The sequence below is a fragment of the Miniopterus schreibersii genome (assembly GCF_964146895.1).
Source record: "Miniopterus schreibersii genome assembly, chromosome: 2".
Taxonomy (NCBI): domain Eukaryota; kingdom Metazoa; phylum Chordata; class Mammalia; order Chiroptera; family Miniopteridae; genus Miniopterus; species Miniopterus schreibersii.
The window spans coordinates 25,800,197-25,824,786 of NC_138102.1; the positions used below are offsets into that span (position 1 = coordinate 25,800,197).

Consider the following 24,590-nt stretch of genomic DNA (forward strand, 5'->3'; position numbering starts at 1 on the left):
GGCCTCGTTCAGCGCCGCCCCGGCCCGGCTCAACCGCCGCACGGCCTCCGCCAGGCCCCGGTTCGGATCTGGCTCCGACCCCGCCCCGGCCCGGCCCCGGCCCCGACCCGGCCCCCGACCCTAGGCTCGCGAGCGCGGCCAGTCCGTGTCAGCCGGGGTCCGTGTGGAACTTGAAACAGTCGAGAGGGCGGCGGAGCGAAAACTCTGTCACCTCCGCGACACCGGCGCGCCCTGGGCTGGCCGGAGCACCCAGGGGTCACGGACCAGGCGTCCTCGCCGCGGGGAGCTGGGGGAATCACAGCACAGAGACCCCCAGCCTTCCTCAGCCCGGGCACGTCGCCATGCTTGTCCCGGGCTCGCACTCCCACAAACACTTCCTCCGGAACCAACCTGCGGGGCAAGTGGGATCCAGGGAGCGGGGCCGGGACGGACCGCGAGCCGGAAGTGACGCGCGGCCCTGCGCGCAAGCTCCGTCCGGTCCGGGCGGTGGGCGTCGCCATGGCGCACATCACTATCAACCAGTACCTGCAGCAGGTAACACTGTCCCGCCGGCGCGCACAAGCTGCAGGGTCTTCACGCTTTCCTTTGGCCTGTCGGACTTTGGGATCTGGGTGGGCAGCCGGCTCGTGTCTGGCTGGGGTCGGGGTAGACACTGCCCGTCCGGATGAGTCTGTTCTCTGACTGCACCTGAGCCCTTGGCCGCCAGACGGGAAGCAAGGACGGTTGAAGCAGGCGCACCGCTGTGTTTCTTGGTGACCCAGGGATTCGCCGATGGTCGCTGCCTTCAGTTAGGGGTGTGCGTGTGTGTGTATGGAGGGAGGGGCGGTGCCGAGTCCTAGTCGATGCTGTAGGGCCCGTTAGCCCCGCGGAGGAATCGGGGTTCGGCCCTTGTGTATCCGGTGACAGCCTGACCTAAGGGCCTCACTTGCAGGTGTGTGTTTTCGGATAGTGACTGGTGCAAGTAGGAGGTGGAGAGAGCAAGTAGTCCAGACTGCCAGGCTCTAGTTATAGCTACCATTCAGTACACGCTCTGTGTGAGCACTTGGCATACTTTGTCTCCTTTGGGAAATGCCTCTCACGGGTTTTGTCCGTACAGCTAGTAAATGGCAGTAGCATATTTGAAACATAGGTGTTAATGAATTCCAAGCTTGAATTCTTTCCATTAAGCGACGCCAATTCGCAGAACTAGAACCTTGGTAATAAGGATAAGGAAAAGAAGAAATGGGTGTTAAAAGTATCTGAAGGAAACATTACCAAGACTTGGTGATAATATGTTGTTGATGGATAGGGAGGAATCAAGGATGATTCCCAGGTTACTAGCTTAGGTAGCAGATGAGCAGAACAGATTTGGAGGGGAAAATAAATTCAGTTTTGGACATGTTGAATTTCAGGCGTCTGTTGATACCAGGTAAAGATAGTTGGATATAGTCAGAGATGATTAGGATCGTTAGTTGCTTAATTGAGAAATTTGGTTAAAACAGGAATCATTAAAAAACATACGCACTTTAATTTTAACTTAAAACATACAAATATACATTCATTTGCCAGTCTTTTGATTGAGGCCTAAGACCTTTCCTTAAGGATAAGTGTAGAGTGGCCTTATTTTTGCAGAGTTAACACTTTCCAACATCAGTTTATTTAAAGTGGAGAACCCATATGAATATAGAATCTCTAGAATTTTATGGCTTTTTAAAAAATGTATCTTTATTGATTTCAGAGAGAGAGGAAGGGAGAGGGAGAGAGAGAAATAGGAACATCAGTGATGAGAGAGTCATTGATGGGCTGCCTCCTGCATGCCCCCCACTGGGGATGGAGCCCTCAACTGGGGCATGTGCCCTGGCCTGGAATTGAACCGCAGTCTCCTGGGTCCTAGGCTGACGCTCAACCAGTGGGCCACACCTGGCCAGGCTCTTAATCTTTTATATTTTTCTTGCCCACACTTAGTTCTGTTTCATTTTTTCTTTTTCTATTCTGGGTGCATTGAATGGTGTCTGACTCATGTGGATGCTCAATTCAATTTGTTGACTGGATAAATGGAGGCAGATAGAAGGGGTTGAAGCTCGCCCATAGGCTGGGTGGTAAAACTGAGTGATTTGCCAGTGCTCAGACCTGCTAATTCTAGTGAAGAGTAAAGTTAGGATTCGTGCTGGTCTGTCTGACTCTAAGTTTCATATTCCCCTGTTTCACTGAACTATCTCTCTGTCTTGTTCGCTGCGTAATCAGGGGAGCCCTCTGAGAATCTCCTTTAATTGTCTATCTTATTTGATGAAACAATTTGGGGTGATGATCGGAAGAAGAACGATTAGTGCCTGTTGACTGGTTACTAAAAACCAGGCCCTGTTGTATACAGTAACTCGTTATCACTGTTTCTGTAGGAGGTAGGTCATTGCAAGCCCTGTTTTACAGAGTAGGGAGGTTAACTGGCTTTCCGAGGCCACTGTCAAGTAAGTGATACATTAAAACCAGGAGTTCCAGCTCCAGAGTTCATGCTCTGTTAACACAAAGCTCACTGTCTTTGTTGGTTGAAGTTTCAGCCAACTCTTCCTGTCCTCATCAGAACCTGGCTGTTTCCTAGTTTCTGAAGCACATTGTTTCTTGAGCCTCGGTGACCTTGTCAACTTGGATACGTCTCCATTCCTTACTTGACACTTACACAGCATCTTCAGCTGGCAGATGCTTGGGACAACTGAGTCTCTATGTCCTCTGGCCACTTCCTAATGGCTGCTGGATCTGGGGTGTGGCTCTATCCTCCGTGTGAGCTAATGAGCTCTGCTGTTAGTTTCACGGATGGTGGCAGAGCACACTCGGTTCCTGGGTTAGAGACCAAGGACCTTACTACTCAGTACAGCAAGCAGAGCGGCATTAGCATGTTGGTACCAGTTTCTCTGGACACCAAATCCCGCAGGTGATGTGATGGGCCCAGAAGGGTACCTGCCTGCACACGTGTGAAGAGAAAAGCACTGCATTTGGGAATCCACCCATTTTATAGCAGGCATTAAGCTAGTCTGCTTTTGTTCAGGGTTGGGGATGCAGGGGACACATTACTTTATTTCTCAAGGTGACTTGCCATTTAAACAGCCCTGAGTAGCAGCCCAAGTACAAGGGCCAGTAATCAGGGTGTTGTGGTGCCAGCACATCCATCTTGAGAGGCCCAAGGATGGCTGTCTGTGATTAAGATGTCCCCTTATCTATTGAGGCCCCTTTTTTTTAGTGCTCAGAGTTTCAACAGGCATTCAAGTTTCTGTTTGGAGGGGACAGGTTGAATTAATTTATCTTGCATTTTCCCATATAGTCTACTTTTTGAAATTGTTCTACTTAGAAAAAAATCAGTTTGCGGGTCTTGACATTTCTAGTATTTCTTTTTGGAGGGGCCTTTTATGATTTAACCTTTTTTGAAATGTCCTGGGCAGTTGACTTATAGATGTCTCACAATCTATCTGCCTTTGACTGTTTTCCTGGTGATTAAATTCAGGTTAAGTTTGATAGTGTGAATTTCCCATAGCCCCACCTCAGGAGGCACACGTTGGTGATACTGATTCACTTGATGTCCATCAGATCACTCCAGTGTCGAGATACCTTTTCCCTTGTTATTTGTAATCTGTTGGATGGACTAGGAGAACCTGAGAGCATTCTGTACCTCTGGACTTTTTCACAAAATGGTTTTAGCTTTCATTTGTGGACCTTTTCCAAGTCAGTTATTACATTAGTGTTTGCCAAGTGATGATATTCTATCATTCTTTCTACATTTGTTAGTATTTCATCAGTTAAAGAACGCTTTCCCCTATGCCCTTCTTTTAAAAAGTATCATTATGGATTATTTAAAAAAAATATTTATTTTTATTGATTTCAGAGAGCAGGGGAGAGGGAGAGAGAGAGAAACATCAATGATGGGCTGCCTTCTGCACGCCCACTGCTGGGGATCGAGCCCTAAACCGGGGCATGTGCCCTGACTGGAATCAAACCTCCATCTCCTGGATCCTAGGTCAGTGCTCAACCTCTGAGCCATGCTGGCTGCGCTCATTATGGATTACTTCTAATGCCAAGTTATAATCCACTACCAATATTAAGAATATTATTATTCTTTTTAAAGCTCATATTCCATATTTGGCCACTGGCTTCTATGGCTTTTTGATATGTCTTCACCCTTCTTTGAACCCTGCTTTGCTTTCTGGCACAATAATATCTATTCTACTCTCACTTAGTTCTGTCCCTGTCCTAGCACTGGGTCAGCTATTTCTCCAGGGACTTCTGGTTCCTTTTAGTGGAGAATGGGATTTAGAAAACCAGCCTGAGTGCTAGATGTGCTTATTGCTGCTGGAAGTCATTACTTCTAGGCCTTTTTAGAGACCAGAGCTAGTAAATATATTTTTGAGGAACTGTGAGTTCCTAGAGTAGATGATTCCTCTGTTGACCAGCTTGGAGCCTGGAGTTTTTGAGGTGACGAGCAGCAGCCAAGAAAGAGAACTTGTTCCTAGGAGTGCCCAGGGCCAGAGAGTTTCACCTGGTGAGCTCTGCAGTCCGTAATTCAGGCCCACAGGGGTGCTGCTAAAGGGGCTCACCTGGAGTCCAGCTGCATGGTCCAGTAGGAGGTGTTTAAATTAAAAGACCAAAGCTTCTGGGACATGACATAAACAGTGACTAAAAGTGACAAGGTTGCCTGTGATCTCAGTGTCCACTGAGGAACAGATCAGTTCATTAAAATAGCCTGTCACCATCCTTCTGGCTTCCTGTGTGTGCGTGTGCACACACACGCATCCACACACATCCACCCTTACACCCATGACAGGAACTTTGGCAGCCTTTATCAGCCTTCCTTCCAAAATACTGATAGGACCAGTATTTTGTGATTACTCAGAATACATCAAGTAACCCTGCACAAATATCTTTTGTATCTTGTTGTAAGGTAAATCCTTAGAAGTAGAATTGCTGGCTCAAAATGTAAATGCTTATGTAGTTTTGTTGAATAGTCAAGTGGCAAATTCTTTATTAGGTAAGGTGTTGTAAATGTTCCCAGTCAATCTTTGAGTGGTACAACAGATGAGAAGTTGGGTCCCTTTTGTGTCCTGGTGGCTTTTGCCTCCATGTTTTCTGGTTGCGGGTGCCTGGGCATAGGATTACTAGGTGGGGGAGTAGGTGTATGTTCTCTTTAGTAAGCATATCAAACAGTGTCCCAAAGAGGATGCTACTTCACCCTCCCCCAGCAATATGTGAGAGTTTTAAGTTGCTTTACATTTTTGGAGCACTTAGTATGGTCAGCCTTTTCCATTTTAACTCTTCTCTGGGCATGTAGGAGTATCTTGCATTTCACTGGTGCGTCAGATGTGAGCAACTTCTTGGGTGTGTACCATTTAGATATTCTGTTTATGACATCCTTTGTGTCGGCATAAAATTTATATATTTAATTTTGTTGTAGATAAATTATACTATATATATGCAGTTTTATGTTTGGCTTTCTCCTCACATAGTTGGAATTTTTATGTCATTTTTGGTGAATATAATTTAAAAATATCATTTGCTTTTCTAATTATAAATTCTGCTATAACAGTCTTCCAGTATAGAAATATATAAAATAAAAGTCTCCTCGGCCTGCACTGTACTGGCTAAAGGGTCAGCTGGTGTGCCTGGCGCCCTGTATTTCTTCCTGTGCTTACATGTCATACATACTTTTTTCTTTTTCTCCCAGATGAAGTTATGCAGTTTTCCTGTGACTAACTTTTTTTTCTTTTGCATAACAGTAAGCATATTGTGGACACTTTCCCATGTCATTACATGTAGATTTATTTCATTCTTTTTTACTGCATAAAGGTACCTGTTGTATGATTCTTGACATCATTCATTTAGCCATTGCTATTGCAATTTCTATTTTATATTTAGGTTGCATGGAAGCCTCTTGAATTTTTAAATATGTAGTTTATGAGCTCTTTTTCCCCATAAACTGTGAAAGTGAATTTTCAAATGTCTGCTGGTATGTCTGAGTAAAGCTAAAATAATGTACCTTCATTGTAATAAAATAACACACTGGCTTATTCTGTTTTTTCATGGTTTTTAACAGGAAGTCACTGTTTATTTGCCTTCAGAAGATCTCATTTGAAATGTAGTTATTGTTTGCTGGCTAAAGAGGATACTGACTTGTTATATTTTGATTATGCTGACTCCTTTCAAAATATGGAAAATGGATTTTAGTGGTATGCCATGTGTTGTTTAGGTTCTATTAGAATAGAGTATTTTATTTTCTACTTAGCTTTTCTCTTCTCAATTGCTTCAGGTCTATGAAGCAATTGACACCAGAGATGGGGAGTCCTGTGCGGAGCTGGTGTCTTTCAAGCATCCTCATGTTGCCAACCCACGGCTTCAGGTAGGTCTGAGGACTAAGTACAGAGAGAGGGCTATAAGGTAACTGACTTCCTAAGACAAGTTTAGAGTTGGAGCTTATCTATTGGTAGATTATATTTGGCTGCATATAGGCTGCACCTTAGACTATGTAAACCAGTTTCTAGAGTAGAAGCAGGTATTTTTGTTTGTTTGTTTTAAATTTAAAGTTCCCTAGGTTGTTCTGATGTGCAGAACACATTGAACACCTTTGCTCTAAATAGAAATTAATGCCAGAGACTTGATGAGATTCAGGTTCAACTTGCCGGGTAGATACTCCATAGCTGGTGCTGTGTGCTTCGTATTGCACATCAGGGGCACACACACCTGTTTACCCATTTGTAATTGAAGGCTGATTTCTTCAATACAAAATTCCCCATTAACCTTCCATCTTACGGTTCCATTCACTAGTGGCCATTGTCCAAATCATTGTTTCATTAGGGACTGTAGAATGGTGATTTTTCTGATGTTGTCATTTCCTCCCCCCCCACGTTTTTTACATATATATTGTATCAGTATAAGAGTAGAATCATTGGTTCCTTTCCTTTTTTAAAAAATTCCGTGCGCTTTATAATCCATTGCAATGCTTATATTATCTAAAATTTGGCTGTTGAGAAGAAAGGAAGAGTTAGAAGTAAATGTCAACTAGCCTAGACCAGTATAGAGAGAGGGTGGTTGTATCACCAGGAAGCTGAGAAGGAGTTATTCCTAACATGGCATCTTCTCTAACGCATTAGACCTTATTTATGTAAGGTTTTATACACCTTATTTATTATGCCTTATTTATTAAGCATATAGTAGCTGCTTACTAAATATTTCTTCACTAACTGGCAAGAAATATTAAGATACATATGAAAGTTCCTAGATTATTTCTTAACCTGTAGTAGAGAAAACATTGTATTAATCTAGTGTTCTATATACATAGCTCATGCTTGATAAATACTTGTTGAAACAGTGAACCTTTTATTTAGAAGTAGTAAAGTGTTACTGTTAATTATAAAGTGTAAATTCTTTTGCAACAGATTTGTTTAAATCTGTACACAATGTTCTTTCTCTGCCTGTTAATTTTATTTTTGCCCTTTTTCTTATTTAATTTAGTTGGCCTCTCCAGAAGAGAAGTGTCAACAAGTTTTGGAACCCCCTTATGACGAAATGTTTGCAGCTCATTTAAGGTACGGAAGTAAAACAAGCAGATCTTGGAATTGCTGAATTTACTAGAGATTTTATTTAACATCATCTAATGCTTGAAGCAGTGAATAATTAATTTGAAACACTAGAAAAGCATGTTTGCAATTTCACTTTGGTAAAGCCTGTGGAAATTTTATGATGTTTAAAAAACTCTAAAATTTTAATAAACTTTTTTTCATCTCAAGGATCATGCATATTTTCAAGTTAAAATCATATTGTGATTATGTATCTTTATATGTATACTGTGTGATACTGTTTAAAAGATCACTTGATATTTATTATATTGACTGTATACTGGTCTTTTGTTTAGTAGAGTGTAGAACCCACTTGTATTTTTCAGGGAAATATGCCTGGTTTTTAACCTCTTTGCCTTACTGGGAAAGAAACTGTAGTTGAGCAAAGCAAATGAAATATTGCTTTTTGTTTTCATTTCATTTCATCTTTGTTTATCTCTAAACCATTAATTCAGGCAAAGGTTTATGTCTTTAAAACACGTGGTGTTTGATTGCCTCACTGCCTGCAATGCTTCCCATGTTTCAGAGCAGGCTGGGGTTGGGGGGCAAAGTGGGGTAGCCCTGTGAGATCTTTGGGAAGTTGGGGTGCCACTGTGTTCTTTGTAGTATAAGGTACCCTGTGATTTTCTAGCTCTTTGCAGCGTGCCATGGGATTCCAGATTTGTTGATGAACTGACTCTTCCTAGCTGGGCATCTAGTTAGTGGGTCATCACTTATTGAAGTGCCATACTGTATTATCAGTGCATGTTACTAATAAACCTGCTGGCAACTAGGTTCTCCTTCTGGGACTTGGAAGAATAGTCTCAAAATTTAATGTGGGATTTCGTAACATACCAACCCATTTTACTTCAAGTAGTTACTTGTGTGTTTCTTCAGCTTATGAAGCCTGCCAAGCAGGAGGTCCAGCTTTCACTCCAGGATCAGTTGAGAACTAGGGTGTTTATGATGGAAGATGTGTGGTCTACCTAGTTGACTTCTAGGTTTTCATCCTATAAATGCACTTTCTGCTGCCTCAGTCCTTAGTCTCCTACATTTCTTTTCCAGGTGCACTTACGCGGTGGGGAACCATGACTTCATAGAAGCATACAAATGCCAGACTGTCATCGTCCAATATCTTTTGTCATTTGTTAACTATTCAGTTTATAACAAATACAGTGGATTATTTGGGGTTTAAGGTTTTTGAGACCTTGGGCTAATTTTATTTATCCCTGTAATTAGGAAGGAATTAAAATCTTTTGGAAGAGAAACTCATTTACCTATTTCACTTAGGTACTTAAATTTAGCATGGATCTTAAACCTATCATCTAGTTAGCTTTATATAGTAAGGATTTGGTTATAATTAAGGATTTTTTAAAATTCTATTGTGAAGAATAATATTTGGTTGCCTCTAAAGCATTAAGTGTAGGTATAGGGACTGGTTCCATCCCTTGGTGGAATATCAGAACTCCAAAATCCAGGCAGAGATGGACAGGAGTAGACTCAGCACACATCGTCATTTAATTGTGGTCAATAAAGAACTTAAGCTAATTTCTGATTTAAATAATTTAAGTGATAGCTCATAGCTAAGTCCCTAGTCAATGAGTGTCCTAGTATTTATATGTATCTCTGGGCACAGTTTGCTTATTTTTTTAACCATCTTGTTTAAATATACACAGAAGAGAGTTAGTTGCTAACTAGTAGGTCTCCTTTGAATTCAGGAATTCTATAATCAATGAGTTAAACTTTATATTATAGATTCTACAGCCCATTACATGTAATTTGTGATCATCTGGGCTCAGATAAACCAAATAAAGTGTGTGTGATTGCCAGTTTTAAAAAGTCTATGGCCTGGCTGGTGCTGCTCAGTTGGTTGTGTCCTCGCATGCACTGAGAGGTTTGACTGCCCGTGTTGCAGGCTCAGTCCCCAGTAGGGGCATGCAGGAGGCAGCTGATCCATGTTTCTCTCTTCCTCTCCCTTCTTTCTCTTAAAAAAAAATTGTAACAATAGTCTTTTTCTTACTTTGGAGAAAGTATGTATGAAATAAATATATTTGGTATACTTGTACCTTATGATACTCGGATATTTGTAAGTGGGTTTATACATTTTTTTTCCCTCAAGAACTTCTGTGAGTTCACATAATTTTCTAAATGGTGAACTATTCCCCTTAAAGTTTAGAATTTTTCTTTATTATTATTATTTGTAGCATTATTTGAATTTTATATGTCATGCCTTAATATAATACATCATTCCTGCGGGCATTTCAGGCCCACAAAGAAGAAAACTGGTAAGTATGAACAAAAACAGAAATTATCCTCTTTTTTTTTTTTTTTAGCAGAAGCTTTTACAAAATGTAATCTAGTTAAATATATATAATGTTTTCTATGTGGACATTTAATATGTATTGATAATAATAAAATCAACATGGATAATGGAATTTTAATAGTCAATGTAAACTTAAGTGCAGATCAGCTAGATTATTTGCAGTCAGATTACATGAAGTATGATTTTTATTTCAGCCCCTTTATGCCCAAAAATATTTATTAAATACAATTTTTCCCCCCTTCAGTTTGTCAATTTTGAACTTTTTGTTTTAAACTCAGACTAAAGAGGTAGATCATTACAGTTAATTTGGGGTGTTATAATACATAGTAATTGGGTTATTTTAAGTTGTTTGCCAAACAAATTCATATGATTTATTAACAAACTGTAGATAAGCACTGAAATTTTGTTTATATTGGAAAAAACAAAATTAACAACAAACAAAACCTTTTAAGTGAAGGCTTATTTTACCCATGAAAGAGGAAGGCCAATACTGCTAGCTAGATTTAAAAAACATTGTTTTATGACATTGCATATTCTGGTTGCTGTTAGGAAATCTTACCAAACCACATCTTGTTTTAATGGAGCTCTTTGAATAATTGTGAGGAGTTGAGGGGAAAGAGGATGTCCTGGGAACAGTGTGAGGAAATGCTGCCTCAGACTTAGGACCCCTAGATGGACCAGGATTTGGGCCTCTGAGGAGAGTCTGGGGTAATGGGAGTGGAGTGCTTCAGTGTCTGGCCTGTGTGTTGATCAGGAAGCCCAAGGGCTGCAAGCTGCCCTGGTGGAAGGTGAGGAAGGTAACAGTAGCCATTGGATTCTTGGAGGGATGCTGACTCTCATTCTGGATAATAGCTCTGTATGTTGGTGTCATTCCCACCTCTGGTAATGGACTCTCTGACGTAGCCTCTTCAAACATATCTGCTTTTTTGCCCCTGTAGGGCTCTGCCTGTCATGTATGCAGTAGCACTTGACCTTCGAGTATTTGCCAATAATGTAAGTTCAATTTTTATCACTATTATTTAACAACCCAGACTTGGTATCTGTTGCTTATTTTCATGTCATTCATTTTTTTAAAAAAATATATCTTTATTGATTTCAGAGAGAGGGAAGGAGCGGGAGAGAGAGAGATAGAAACATCAATGATGAGAGAGTCATTGATTGGCTGCCTCCTGCAACCCGGGCATGTGCCCTGACCGGGAATCGAAGCCCAATCGCCTGGATCCTAGGTCGATGTTCAACCGCTGAGCCATGCCTGGCCGGGCTCATGTCATTCTTTACAGAATTTTTGAGTGGGGGTTGGGATATATCTGGTGTAGAGAGCAAAAGAACAGGATGTCTTAACTGTTCTTTTTGGGTTGATGTGAACAGATTTAAACAAACATCAGTTTTCATACTGTAGATGTAGAAGGAGTTATTTCTGTATATGGTTAATCATTTATGGCATGCGATGTATTTTTTAAAGGGGATGGAGCAATAATAGATGGGCAGTTCTGCATTCTCTTCTACTGTTAAGATATGGCCTGTCCCCTGTCTTAAAGAATTCCAACTTAATATAGATCAAGCCAATAGCTAAGGGTTTCTCTGGTATGAGGAGGTAAAGATCCTGGATTTTATGGAGTTCATTTCCCTTTGGGGTCAGCATAAGCCAGTTTTGGAGCAGCATTCCTGAACTTTTCTGTCCTAAGACCCCTTTACAGTTTTAAAAATTATTAATGGCTTTTGACTGGACAAGATGGAGTAGGCACATTGTTCCTATTTCTCGTGCTGGGAATTTTAAAGTCAACATGACTCTGAGATGTGAAGAGAAGCAGCGGACAGGGACCTGCAGAACAGTGAGCAGTGAATTTCCTGCATTTCTTTTTTGCCTCCTGTCTGACCTAGCCTGGATCCCAGAGAAGCCTGAAACCCAGGAACACCAACAAGCAGAGATGAAGAAGCCCCAAGGAGAGAAGGAAGGGGCAAGGGAGACCATTAAGACAGACCTCTTTGACAGTTCCTGCTGCACTCCACACAGTCTGTAGGTCCCCAACCCCTGTCAGCGAGGCCCGTGGGGAGGCATACCCCCTTCCCACCAGTGCCAAAGAGGTGGAGCCCCTGTTTACTCACTAGCATGGGGTCAGCAGAGGCTTATTGAAACGCGATAAATAAGGTCCATAGTCTCGTAAGGTAATAATACCCCAAATGTCCAAGACTCTTATACCAAGAATCAGGAAAATCTTAGCCTTTTGAGATGTCGAATGAGGAGAGACAATCAACAAATACCAACACTGATATGACACAATGTTGGAACTCCCTGATAAGGATTTTACACCAGCCATCATACAGAAGTCTAAAGGAGCAATTATGAACATGCTCAAAACAAATGAAAATGTAGACAGACTCAGCAAAGAAAGAAGATACAAAGAAGAACCAAATGGAATATTAGAACTGAAATTATAGTCACTTAAAATATGTTTATTTATATTTATTGTATTAGAAATTTTAACTAGGAAAATTTTTAATATTTACTTATTTAAAGTAATAAAACTTTTACATGGTAACATAGTTGACTTTTAAATAAAAAATAACTATTTTCAGAATGAACAAAATGTACTAAGAAGAATGGCATTCTTTTAGTTTAAACTCTAGTGTGTGGCTTAACAGAAGCTACCCAGATTCTCATTTCTGCTTCTGCATTTATTCTGTTGCAATATGTTGTTTTGGTTGAGTATATGAAGACAGTCTGGCCTCACACAAATGTAAATGGAATAGGGAGAAGTATTTTAGTAGCCTTTTCAGATAATTATAGATACTCTTCTTTCAGCTTTACCAAAACTCCCAAAGCTGGTTTTTACAGGTTAGTTACGATGTGACCTTTGAAGCTTAGCAGTGAACTTTTTCCACTGTTACATCAGAATCCACTGGTGAGTCATGCACTTTGAATGGATCTTTTACCATTGCATGGTTTTGTAACATACATTAAACATTTGGAAACTTTTTGTTCACTGAGTTCTGCAGATGTTCCCAATGTTGTATATTTCATCATGTGAAAAAACCAAAACCAGAAAAACTCTACATTTGTTAATATCTACAGTGACCTCATGAGAAAAGTCTTGGAAGTAATGGAAAACTTCCAAGTTCACAGTGGTCCATACAAGTTTTCCAAAATTCTTTTTTTTCCTTGAAAGTGCAAATATTGTTATTGGCAACAAATACTGTCAGTTGTTTGCCTGGAAGTGACAGGCTTCTTTCATTCACCTTCAAGCGCACCTGATTTGCCTTGCTTGTCTGTCAGTTGTTCCGTGGTGCAGCTGGCAACTTGAACAGTGCCCAAGTGCTTTCCTTAAAACAACCATCATACTTCATTGTGCGACAGACGTGCTTTGTATGTTATTTCCTGTGTCATCACAAAGAATATTAAAAATTTATTCAAGGACCAAGACTTAATAAAGTTAATATTTATTGCATCATTAAGGACATTTTAAAGTGAAATTAAATTTATTGGTTGATTGATTGATGGATTGTAGATGCATGATGTTAAGGCATCTAGTTTAGTTTGGTGCCCTTGGGAAGGCTCCAGTGGTTTCACCTATTGTTTTTGCACCATCAGGGCAAACAGTGCAAATGTCAATACAATAAAAAGAAATAATGGCTTAGTGTTATCATGAAAATAGTTTGACCATGTGAGTTAATCTGCAGGCATCTTGAAGGCTCTCAGTAATTCATAGGTCATACTTTGAGAACCTGTTATAAGGAGAATATGAGTGGGAAAAAACTGGTTCTTTAATAAAGACTATCCTAAAAGCAAGGAAAAGGGCAAACTTGGTAATGACTTTGATATCTATTGAAAGTGTGTTTCAAGGATTTTGACTAGCTGTGCATAGGAGGTGGAAGGTCAGTGACTGAGGGAACAAAAGGCTTCTAGCAGTGCAGGGCCGCATACAATTTGGGCTTAAAAATTTGGTTGACTTATTAGCTTGAATTGGTTGAAGAGTAATTTGATTTGTGGAAGAGGTGAACTAAGCTATAATTTCTCAATTTAAAAAAATATAGACTAGATTATTTTGACAAAACTTTTTTGGACTTCTACTCTTAGTTGTAGCCTTTTTTTTTGCTTCTAGCTGCACTATGATTTTCTTTTTAAATAAATTAAGGAATCTAGCAGAAATAAAAAGTAAATGTTTTTATATTTTATTAGGCAGATCAGCAGTTGGTTAAGAAAGGAAAAAGCAAAGTTGGGGACATGTTGGAAAAGGCAGCTGAATTGTTGATGAGCTGTTTCCGCGTCTGTGCCAGTGACACGTGAGTAAAGTTTTGGAGACTGAGATGTTATCAGTCTCCTGTCATAGCACATTGCCCTTTCCCTGTCCCTTGTCTGTTGTTGACATTGATTTTTTTTTTGTTGTTAATCCTCAACTGAGGATATTTTTTCCATGGATTTTTTTTTTGAGAGAGAGAGAAGGAGAGAGAAACATTGATATGAGAGAGACACATCGATTGGTTGCCTCCGCATGCGCCCAACTGGGGCCAGGAATCGAACCCTGACCCTTCGGTGTGTTGATCGACACTCCAACCACTTAGCCACAGTGGCCAGTGCTTGACATTGATTTTTTTTTACTTCTACATATGTGTAACCCCACAATCATTTTATTTTTTGCTTCAAACAGTCAATTGTTTTGTAAGGAAATAAGAAAAGAGAAAAATAGTCTTTTATGCTTATTCACATATTTGCCATTTGAGCTCTTTAATCCTTCCTATAGATCTGAGTTTCTATCTGGCACCATTTTCCTTTACTCTGAGAACTTGATTTAGCATTTTGCTCTTAGTGTTGATCTGCTGACAGTGAATTCTCTAAGCTTTCATTTTTCTGGAACTCTTTATTCTGTTTTCATTTTTGAAGAATTCTTTTGCTAGGTAGAGCATTCTAGATTGGACTTTTTTCTTTTAGCACTTTAAAATGTCATTCCATCAGCTTTTCTATGTTTCTGATGAAAAAATTCAGTTGTCATTCTTGTTGTTTCTTTATATGTAATGACTCTTTCCTCTGCCTGATTTTTTCTCTTTGCTTTTGGCTTTCAGTAATTTGACCCTAATGTACCCATATAGGTTGTTGTTTTTCATGCATACTTGATGATGTGTTTTTATTGATTTTTAGAGGGAGAGAGACACCAGTGTGAGAGAGAAACGTCGATCGGTTGCCTCCCGTAAGAACATTGACCACGGATTGAACCCACAACCTTTTGGTGTATGGGATGACTCTCCAACCAACCCACCAGGGCTACCCATGTGTTTTTGTATTTTTCTTATTTATGGATCATTGGGCTTCTTGGATCTATAAATTGATGTTTCTTACTAGGTTTGTCTAAATTTAATTTTTTATATTCCTCAACTACTTTTTGGCCCATTCTTTCTCTTCTCTTTCTGGCACTCCAATTACATGTGCATTAGACTACATGATAGTGTTCCACAGGGCACTGATGCTTTGTTTGTTTATTTTTCAATTCCCCCGCCCCCGTCTCTTTCATTTTGGGTAATTTATGTTGACCTGATCTCAAGTTGGCTGTTCTTATTGGTCACTATTTTTTGATTCTAGACTTTTCATCTGATTCTAGTTTAGTGTTTCCATCTTTCTCCTGAAACTCTATCTTTTCACCCATTATAAAATCATGTTTATTTGAGGGTTTTAGGATATTTTAAAGCAAAGAAAGGAAAAGTAGAGCTTTCCATGTGTGAATAAACAAAATCTTTTGTGCCCAGAAAAGTGTTTTAGCTTCTCATTTCTCATCTCTCTGTCCCCACTAGCCCCACCTGAAAACATTCCACCCAAGCTGGACTTAAAAAGTTTCTCCGAATGCTTCCAGAGGCCTTCCACACATGCCACTGAGGCCTTCCACACATGCCATTCCTTTGCCTGGCATGTCTCCCCCCAACTTTTCATCTGGTTGTCTCTGCTCATTTCTTAGCTTTCAGCCTCTCTGACACCGAACCTCTGAGTAGATGAGATTCTCCTTTCATAAACATTCATGGCAGACTGTACTGTGTTCACTGCACTTACCAAAAGTAATTATTTTGATGATGCTTGTTTGACTGAAAAGTCTGTGAGGGCAGGTATGATGCTTTCCCATAATGTCTCACACCATGGTAGCACTCAGGAAATACTGATTACGTGGGTACTTGGAAGTCTGTTGATTGATCTTCCTGACCTTGGCAACGGCTTTCTTAGCTGTGAAACCAGAAGCACAAGCACCTGAAAGAGAAATAGATAAATTGGACTTCATAAAAATAAAAACCTTTGTGCTTCAAAGGACACTATAAAAAAATGAAAAACAGTCATAGAATGGGAAAAAATATTTGCAAATATTATAACTGGTAAAGGCCCAGTCTACAGAATACGTAAAGACTGTTAGAACTCAGCAATAAAAAAACAAATAATCCAATTAAAAAATGAACAAAGGGTTTGAATAGATATTTCTGCAAAGAAGATACACAAATGGCCAGTAAGTCCACAAAAAGACTCAACATCATTAATAACCAAGGGAACACAAATCAAAATCAGAGTGAATGGCCACTTCACCAGGATGGCTAGAGTGAAAAAAGTCAGACAGTGCAAGTGTGGACTAGGATGTTTAGAAATTAGAACCTTCTTGCAGAGCTAGCAAGAATGTAAAATGGTGCCGTCATCTTGCAAAGCAGTCTGACAGTTCTTCAGATAGTAAAATACAGAATGACCACGTGACCTAGCTCTTCCACTCCCAGGCATAGACCCAAGAGACAAAAGCAAATCTCAAGTGACAAACCTTCCCCTTAGGGTTTGCTTTGTTACATGTCTCCAGAAGAGGCCATTGTCCCTGGTACCAGATTGGTGAGGACAGCACCATAAGAGTGTTTTATGTAGCTCGGCCAGGCGTGGCTCAGTGGTTGAGCGTCGGCCTAGGATCCAGGAGATCGCGGTTTGATTCCCGGTCAGGGCACATGCCCGGGTTGTGGGCTTGATCCCCAGTCAGAGGCCTGCAGGAGGCAGCTGATCAATGACTCTCTCATCATTGATGTTTCTATCTCTCCCTCTCCCTTCCCTCTCTGAAATCAATAAAAATATATTAAAAAAAGAAAAGAGTATTTTATGTAAGTTACAAAGTACTTGGATTTTGTAATATTTTTTATCGTACCTTTTGAGGTAGTTAGATCAGTATTATTATTTGTATCCATTTTACAGATGAGAAAAATGAAACCTAGAGAGAGAGAAGGTATCTTGTTTGTTTGAGGTCATGGCACTAGTTAGTGACAGGAATCATATTAAGGAGCTGGCAGTTGTCAAAAACAGACTTTGATATTTTAATACTGAATTGTATTTTTACATTATTTTAAGGATTTTTATGTAGGCACACCTTTGTCTTAAGGAACAGTTTCTTTTTTCCTGGCTTCTGAACAACCTTGCTTGTTTATGTTTTGGGCACTTTTATTTTATGTTCTTTGGCTTGATGCTATAGGATTTAGTGTTTCCAGGTAACTTGCCATTGGCCCTCTCTCTCTCTCTAGCACCCCTGCCTGTGAGAGTCTGCAGGCTCTGCCAGAGAAGAACCTTTGCAGAGTGCAAACACATGGCAGACTCAATTCTGAATTGTTATTCAACATTTTATCATGAAGATTTTCCAATGTTCAACAAAGTTGAAAGAATTTTACATTGAATACCTATATACCCACCACTTCTATCACTAATAGTTTACTGTGCTTGCTTTATCATCTGTTCATGTGTCTTTCCTTCTATCCATCTATCAACTTATCTTTTTTCTGATGCATTCAAAGTTAATTGCCTACATCTGTACAATTTCCCCTAAACAGCTCAGCATGTATCAGTAAACTGTCCTCTAAATACTTTTCTCTTTTGTATTTTGAGATAAAATTTACATACAGTGAACCACACAAATCTTAATTGTATTTACTGAGTTTTGACAAGTATATACCTGTATAAGCCAAACCCCTATTGTGATGTAGGACATGACCACTGCCCCAGCAATTCCCCTCATACCCCTTCCCAGGCAGTCCCTCACCACAGTCCTGAGTTTCTTCCACTGTAGATTAGTTCTGCCTATTTGGTGACTTCATATATATGGACCCACCCAGTATGCGCTCTATGTCCTACTCTTTTTGAGATTTATCCATGTTGTGTGTTTTAGTAATTCATATTGTTGTAATGATGAGAGAAAATACATTTTTCCTTTTCAAAAATGCTTTATCACAATTAGCTTTTATATAATATTGCTGCAAAGTAAGTAGTTTTCAGCTGCTGCAGCAGAGGGAGTGTATTGCCCAAATATTTAACTGGGGTTAGAATTCCTGGTTTGGATTCTTCAGTTTTACCTATTAGATAAGGCATCTTCTTTCAGAATGTTTTATTTCATGAATATGACTTAAGCTGTGAGATTTTATCTCAGGATACTAATTTGTTTAGGTAGTTTATTTTGTGATTTGTAAATAAAATTCTTATTTCCTATGTAACTTTATGAAAATTATTTTCCCATAGTCGTGCTGGTATAGAAGATTCTAAGAAGTGGGGGATGCTGTTTCTGGTGAATCAGTTATTCAAGATTTACTTTAAGGTATGCTTCTGTGTGAATGCTTTATACATTTTCTTCCTCGTTATCTTCCCAGGTACCATTTCTATTAATTATCAGCTAGCCTCCCTGGCATTGCTTGGGAATGGTCATCACCTAGCTATATTTATAATCCTAAGAGCTAATGTTTGTTGAGTGCCTGCTAAGTGCAAGGTATTATTGTAAGTAGTGTGGTCTTATTTAAATCTCAGCCGTATGAGGTAAGTGCTATTAGCTCCAGGGCAAACTAAGTGCCCGCATATTAAGCAGTGTGCCCAGTATGGTGAACTGGGCTTTAAGAGTTTCACTCCAGAGCATTCTGCCTGCTGTTGTAATAATTAACTATGAAATAGATGGGCTTGTGGATGGGTGAAGAAATCATTCTTTGCTACATAAAGTTGGCCAGGTGAAGAGCAGCTATTGTCACACACCAGTGGCTGGCACCTGAGCCCTCTGGGGCGATCTTCCATTCCACGGGGACATCTGCGCTGGGAGCAAGTCTGTCTGAAATGCTTCTTAGGGCTTCCTAAAGTAGATATCATTTGTACCTTACAGCTTGTGTTTCAACTTAGTATTAAGTAATCAATTTTGATGATGTAATGGGTTTTGTAATTCCCAGTTTAAGGGTGCATATGCTCAGTAAAGTAGAAGTTTAAGTTTGTCCTGCCTGTTTTTTCAAAATAATATTTTAAGTGGCTTGTTACTTGTTGTAGATCAACAAACTCCATTTGTGTAAACCTCTCATCAGAGCCATCGACAGCTCAAACCTGAAAGATGATTATAGCACAGCACAGAGGGTGACGTACAGGTACTATGTCGGACGGAAGGCTATGTTTGATAGTGACTTTAAGCAAGGTATGCTGTTCATCCCCTTTTCCAGTGTTTTAAAGCCATTGCGTTTTGAACAATTCTGTGTTGTAGTTTCAGAGAACACAATTATTGTATTTTATTACTACTAAAGTGGAATATAGATATAAACTAAGTTTAAGATATATATATATATATATATATATATATATATATATATTTTTTTTTTTTTTTTTTTTTGTTGTTTTGTTGTTGTTGTTTATTTTGACACTAGCATTGGTTAAGTAAAGGAACATTGCATTTGAAGATTCTTGATCCATACTGGGTCTCTGAAATACATGTAGACTCTGTTATCCTGACATCAGTATTCTTGGCATTTAATATAAGCAATTGCTTTTTCCCTTTGCCTGTGCTGGTCATGTCAGCACAGGACATGGAGACTGGGCAGCACTTAGCTCAGTGCCGCCTTGCTGCTTAGAAATCCCACGTGGAATGCCCAGGCAAGCATGGAATGTGTCCTTGGACTGGTGTTGTCTTTGGTGTTTGTGGCCATGGATGATGGTGTCGTTACCACATCAGGAGAGTGGCACCTTCATGAAATTACATTATTATGTAGTTTATATCATTAACTTTCTTAAGAACATAATGCCAGTTGTTTTTCTCTTTAAACTTTTTGATTAGCTGGCATGAGGTGGTTCTCTATGATCCTCTTTTATTGTACTCAGATCAGACTTTTTAAACCCACTTCTTCAACAGCTATTTGTATACAAAACAGCATAACCTCAGGCAATATGAGATATATAAAATCACTTTTCTCTCCATGTCTTATAGCCGTGGATTCTCTGATAACAAAAATAACAGGTCCTTCATAGTAATTAATTACTCCGTTTGTTTATTCTATAGGCATATACAGACCAATTTCAAATTTTCTTTCACAAAAACTTTCACAGATCTAGGGCTTTCCCTGCTTATTCCTCATCACTGCTTTTCCCTTAAATGAGAAGCAGAAGAATAAAAGCTTTTACATTATATCCTATTGAAGTCTGTTAAGGCATTGATACGTTTTTTCCTCTGAAGTTCATTGAATACTGTTTTTTGGTTTTTGGTTTTTTTAAAATATATCTTTATTGATTTCAGAGAGAGGAAAGGAGAGGGAGAGAGAGAGAGAGAGAGAGAATCATCAATGATGAGAGAGTCATTGATCGGCTGCCTCCTGCTCGCCCCTGACTGGGGATCAAGCCCACAGCCCAGGCCTGTGCCCTGACTGAGAATCGAACCTAGATCGCCTGGATCCTAGGTAGACGCTCAACCACTGAGCCACGCCCTGCCGGGCTCGAGTAGTGTTTTTGAATACCTACCAGCAAGAAATGAGTTATTATTAATGGTAGGCATTTGTCGTTTCTGCAGACTTCAGAGCCTCTGTGTAAGGATAAAAGGTGGAATAGGGAGCAGGGAGGGAACTTCAGGGCCTTTGTATTGTGTGGAATGGACAAAGGAGAGGTGCTTTGGTCTGACTTTTGCGGTGTCTCTGCAGCCGAGGAGTACCTGACCTTTGCCTTTGAGCACTGTCACCGTTCAAGTCAGAAGAACAAAAGGATGATTTTGATATATTTACTTCCAGTAAAAATGCTATTGGTGAGTGATTGTTATTCAGTTCTTATGGATCCTTTTGCTTTGAAGAAGTTTATAGACTTTCAAAAATATAATAGATGGTATGTAGTTGATCACAATCTGAGCTGCATATGAGCACACCCTGAAATAGAGGAAGAATAGCTTTGTGTGTAGCCTTCATGATTGACACTTCCAGATCCTCCTTTAAAGGCTTTGTGTTTCCTTTCTCTTTAAAGTATCTAATTAAAAAATGTAATGTAGGACCAATAAAATAAGTTCATATTATTTCTATTCCCCCTAAAAATCTACATTAATAGAAGTGGATTAGCCTAGAAAGAAAAATGTCATTCCAGCTTATCTGTATATGTCTTATTTGGTCACCAAAAGTTATTTTTGATAGTTAATAAGCAGTGGCAAATGACTAACATGTTAATTGACTAAACCATTCTTAAAGTGATAGAGCTTTCTTTCCTCCCATTTAAAATTTTTTTTAAAGTTATCAAAGCAATACACAAATTTGGTTAAAGCTTATAGTTTAGGATAGCTTGTAATGGAAAAGCAACAATGTTGTACATACTTCTCCCTACTTCTAACTCTACTTCACGGATCAACCAGTGTAGTTTTTTTTTAGCTGATTCTTCTAAAAGTTGTTTCTGTATTTCTAAATCTGAATTTAGAAATTTGTTCAGTTATCACTCCCCTCCTATGATATAAAGGATAAGAGACCTGAGAAGGTCAAGATCAGGGCCCTGTGTAACTGAATGGCACACCATGCTACACCCAGGTTTTCTGATTTCTAACCAGCTTCCCCCCAGCTTCCTACGATGTTTTTAATCCTTGTTCAGCTTCTAAGAAACACAAGGTTGCAAGTTTTTAAAACTTAGTTCCTTGATAAAAATTTTATCAAAAACAATTCCGTTTTAAAAAGCGAAAAATAAAACAATTCTGTTAAAATTGGAAGGGCTCTTATTCTGGAAAATTAACTCTTTGTTTCAGGGTCACATGCCAACCATTGAACTTTTGAAAAAGTATCATCTCATGCAGTTTGCTGAAGTAACCAAAGCTGTAAGGTAGAGTATTTTATTCTTTTCCATTTGGGATCTTTTAAAATATAAAATTAATAAAAACTCACACACGTTGTGGGAGAACTAACTGCTGTAGCTGTGGCCTCGTCCGGGATTTTGTCATGTGACCGTGCTCGCTCGCCTTCCCCATCACCCAGCGAAGGCAACCTCCTGCTCCTGAACGAGGCTCTCGCCAAGCACGAGACCTTCTTCATTCGCTGCGGCATCTTCCTGATCCTCGAAAAGCTGAAGATCATCACCTACAGGAATCTTTTCAAGAAAGTGTAAGCAAAGTATTTTTTGATAAGTTTAAACTCTTAGAATGATTCATGCAGTAGAGTTGTCAGGTTATGGAAACTGTTACAATAACAAGTGCTGTGTCTTCTGAGATGGGGATGTCAGTCTGTGTGGACGAGGTCCCATCACTTTTCCTTTAATTGTGGGAATAAATTCATGCCTCCTCTGCCCACCGACTGCCTCATGGGCCATGGTGCCCCACAGGGAGTGAGCAGGGGCTCACTTGTGGGAAGAATAACTCAGGTTATGTGTGATAAGAGAACTTTGCAATAGATAGTTTGAGACATCAGCTCTAAGAATCAAATATTTCACACCTCTTAATCTTTGAAGTACTTGCATCTTTTGGTTACTAGTGTGGACCTGTTTCCCTCTTCCAGGTACTTGTTACTCAAAACACACCAGTTATCTCTAGATGCTTTTTTAGTTGCCTTGAAATTCATGCATGTGGACGATGTGGACATCGATGAAGTCCAGTGTATTCTGGCCAACCTGATCTACATGGTGCGTGAGCTCCTTGGTTCAGGGTAGGACTTGGTCTAGATTGTGAAGCTTTGATGCAGTGTCGTTTGAGTTGTTATCAGGCCCTTTGCCTTTGTGGAGGTATTTTCTAATAGAACTAATTTTATCCCAGGAAATACCATGCTATTCAAAGGGCTTTATTGGGGGGCAGGTGGGCGGATATAGTATATATTTCTCTAGTCTCTATATATGAATTTATTCATTGTCCTCCCAGTCACTTGACTTGCACTGTGATTGGGGAAGAATGCTTATGCCACAGGAATAGGTAATTAATTCTCAACATCAGCAATGCGACTTGGAAACATAAGCTGACCCTCTGTTTTTCTCCTACAGGGTCACATTAAAGGCTACATATCACATCAACATCAGAAGCTAGTTGTTAGCAAGCAAAACCCATTTCCTCCACTGTCTACAGTGTGTTGAATGTATAAACAGTCCGGAGAAGGAGTATGTTCCTCTTGTTTTTATCGTACTGATGAAATTCTTCGTCGCTGTGACATTATTTCCTGCAGCCAGAATCTCCTGCGGCTCTTTTCCCAGGGATGTTGAGGCTGAATTTGCCAGCATACACAGCCACCTTGACATTTCCTCTTCACTCATAACTGATGTCAACGTCGTGGACTTGGAATTCCTTTTTCAAAGGACCCCTCCTTTGGCTCTGGAGTGTTGGTGAAACTTCTGTGAAGGAGGCTCTGTCTCCAAGGCAGCTATAGTTTACTTCTAGTAAGAGTTATTCATAAATGCATCTTTATAACTTTTTATATAATTCTTTCTTATAAAAAAGGCATCCTGAATTTATACAGATGGCATATTCTTTATTGTATCTTCTGGGAAACCAAATTTTGCTAAGACTTTAAAATTCACCCCCCACACACACTGTCTTACCATTAGTCTGCATTAAATGCGCATATTTTTGCCAAGATCCTTTCAGAGAAGTGGGCCAGTGCATCTGCAGATTGGCCAAAAAAAAAAAAAAAGTGTAATTCTGGGGTGAAAGTATAATGTCAGAAATGAAGGAGATACATAGTGTGTTGAAGATCTATAAGACTTAAAAATGTGAATTGTGTATAAATTTCCTGTATTTCACTCAAAAGGGTGTTTAAATCAACTCAGTTTTAATCCCTTAAAAAACATTCTCCCTGCTCTTCAACAGCTCTGTATAACTAGTCCCCAGCAGACCACTGTCACCCTTGCATGTGCACCTGGAGTTAGAGCTACCCTCTCTCCACCAACTGCTGGTCTACAGAGCAGTTGGCCTATTGAAGCTCTTCTATTTCATTTCACTCAAGGAAACTGGGAGACTGGAAATTATATGCACTTAGCTGAGGAGCAGTTTTGCTACTTCCTTAAGAGTTAAGAGATTAACTTAAAAGTAGACATCATTTCTCTCCATTGCCCTCACTTTTCATTTTGGCACAAACTCGGTCTCCCACGTCGAGTTCTAATCTGCAGGGAAGCACAGTTTGGGGCTGGACTCGAGTACTGTCTTTTGACTGGTGTTGAAGCTGCAGTCTTCATGATGACAATAGATAATTGCTGTGATTCAGCACTTAATTTTTAACTCAGCCCGGTTGGTAGATGCTGTTATTATTCCATTTAGAGCCCAGGAGAGAGGCATGAAGGTGTTAAATAACTGGGAGTCAGCCAGCTGGTTCAGAAGCAGAGTGGAGAGGCTAAGCACCGCTGGCCCTGAGCCACCAGCTCCCTGGAACCTGTCCCGGGAGGTGTCCCTCCGCAGGAAGTGCCTGTCCGAGCACACAGCCCTGTTTGAAGGCCCCATGCTGCCTGTCCTCTTTCAGCGTTTCTCGTGCTTTCTGATTCTTTCCCTAAAACTATATAACATATTCCC

At 39.9% G+C, this 24,590-nt stretch overlaps 1 protein-coding gene across 1 annotated transcript; it reads left to right on the plus strand.

The window, feature by feature from the left end:
• The first annotated feature begins 438 nt into the window (after positions 1-438).
• On the plus strand, positions 439-23,539 carry PCID2 (PCI domain containing 2). The gene is made up of 14 exons (XM_081129862.1): positions 439-534; positions 6,266-6,355; positions 7,468-7,541; positions 8,616-8,681; positions 9,794-9,835; positions 10,812-10,866; positions 14,051-14,154; positions 18,374-18,449; positions 19,157-19,298; positions 20,785-20,885; positions 21,858-21,931; positions 22,084-22,209; positions 22,600-22,723; positions 23,075-23,539. The coding sequence occupies exons 1-14, from the start codon at positions 499-501 to the stop codon at positions 23,162-23,164; spliced, it is 1,200 nt and encodes a 399-aa protein (XP_080985988.1). The 5' UTR covers positions 439-498; the 3' UTR covers positions 23,165-23,539.
• The last annotated feature ends 1,051 nt before the right edge of the window (positions 23,540-24,590 follow it).

Bases quoted from the DNA above. Each gene is read 5' to 3' on its own strand.
- PCID2 (XM_081129862.1), top strand. From the start codon at position 499: ATGGCGCACATCACTATCAACCAGTACCTGCAGCAG. The intron at 7,542-8,615 runs GTACGGAAGTAA...TTTCTTTTCCAG, and splicing joins ATGTTTGCAGCTCATTTAAG to GTGCACTTACGCGGTGGGGA. The intron at 18,450-19,156 runs GTATGCTTCTGT...TACTTGTTGTAG, and splicing joins TATTCAAGATTTACTTTAAG to ATCAACAAACTCCATTTGTG.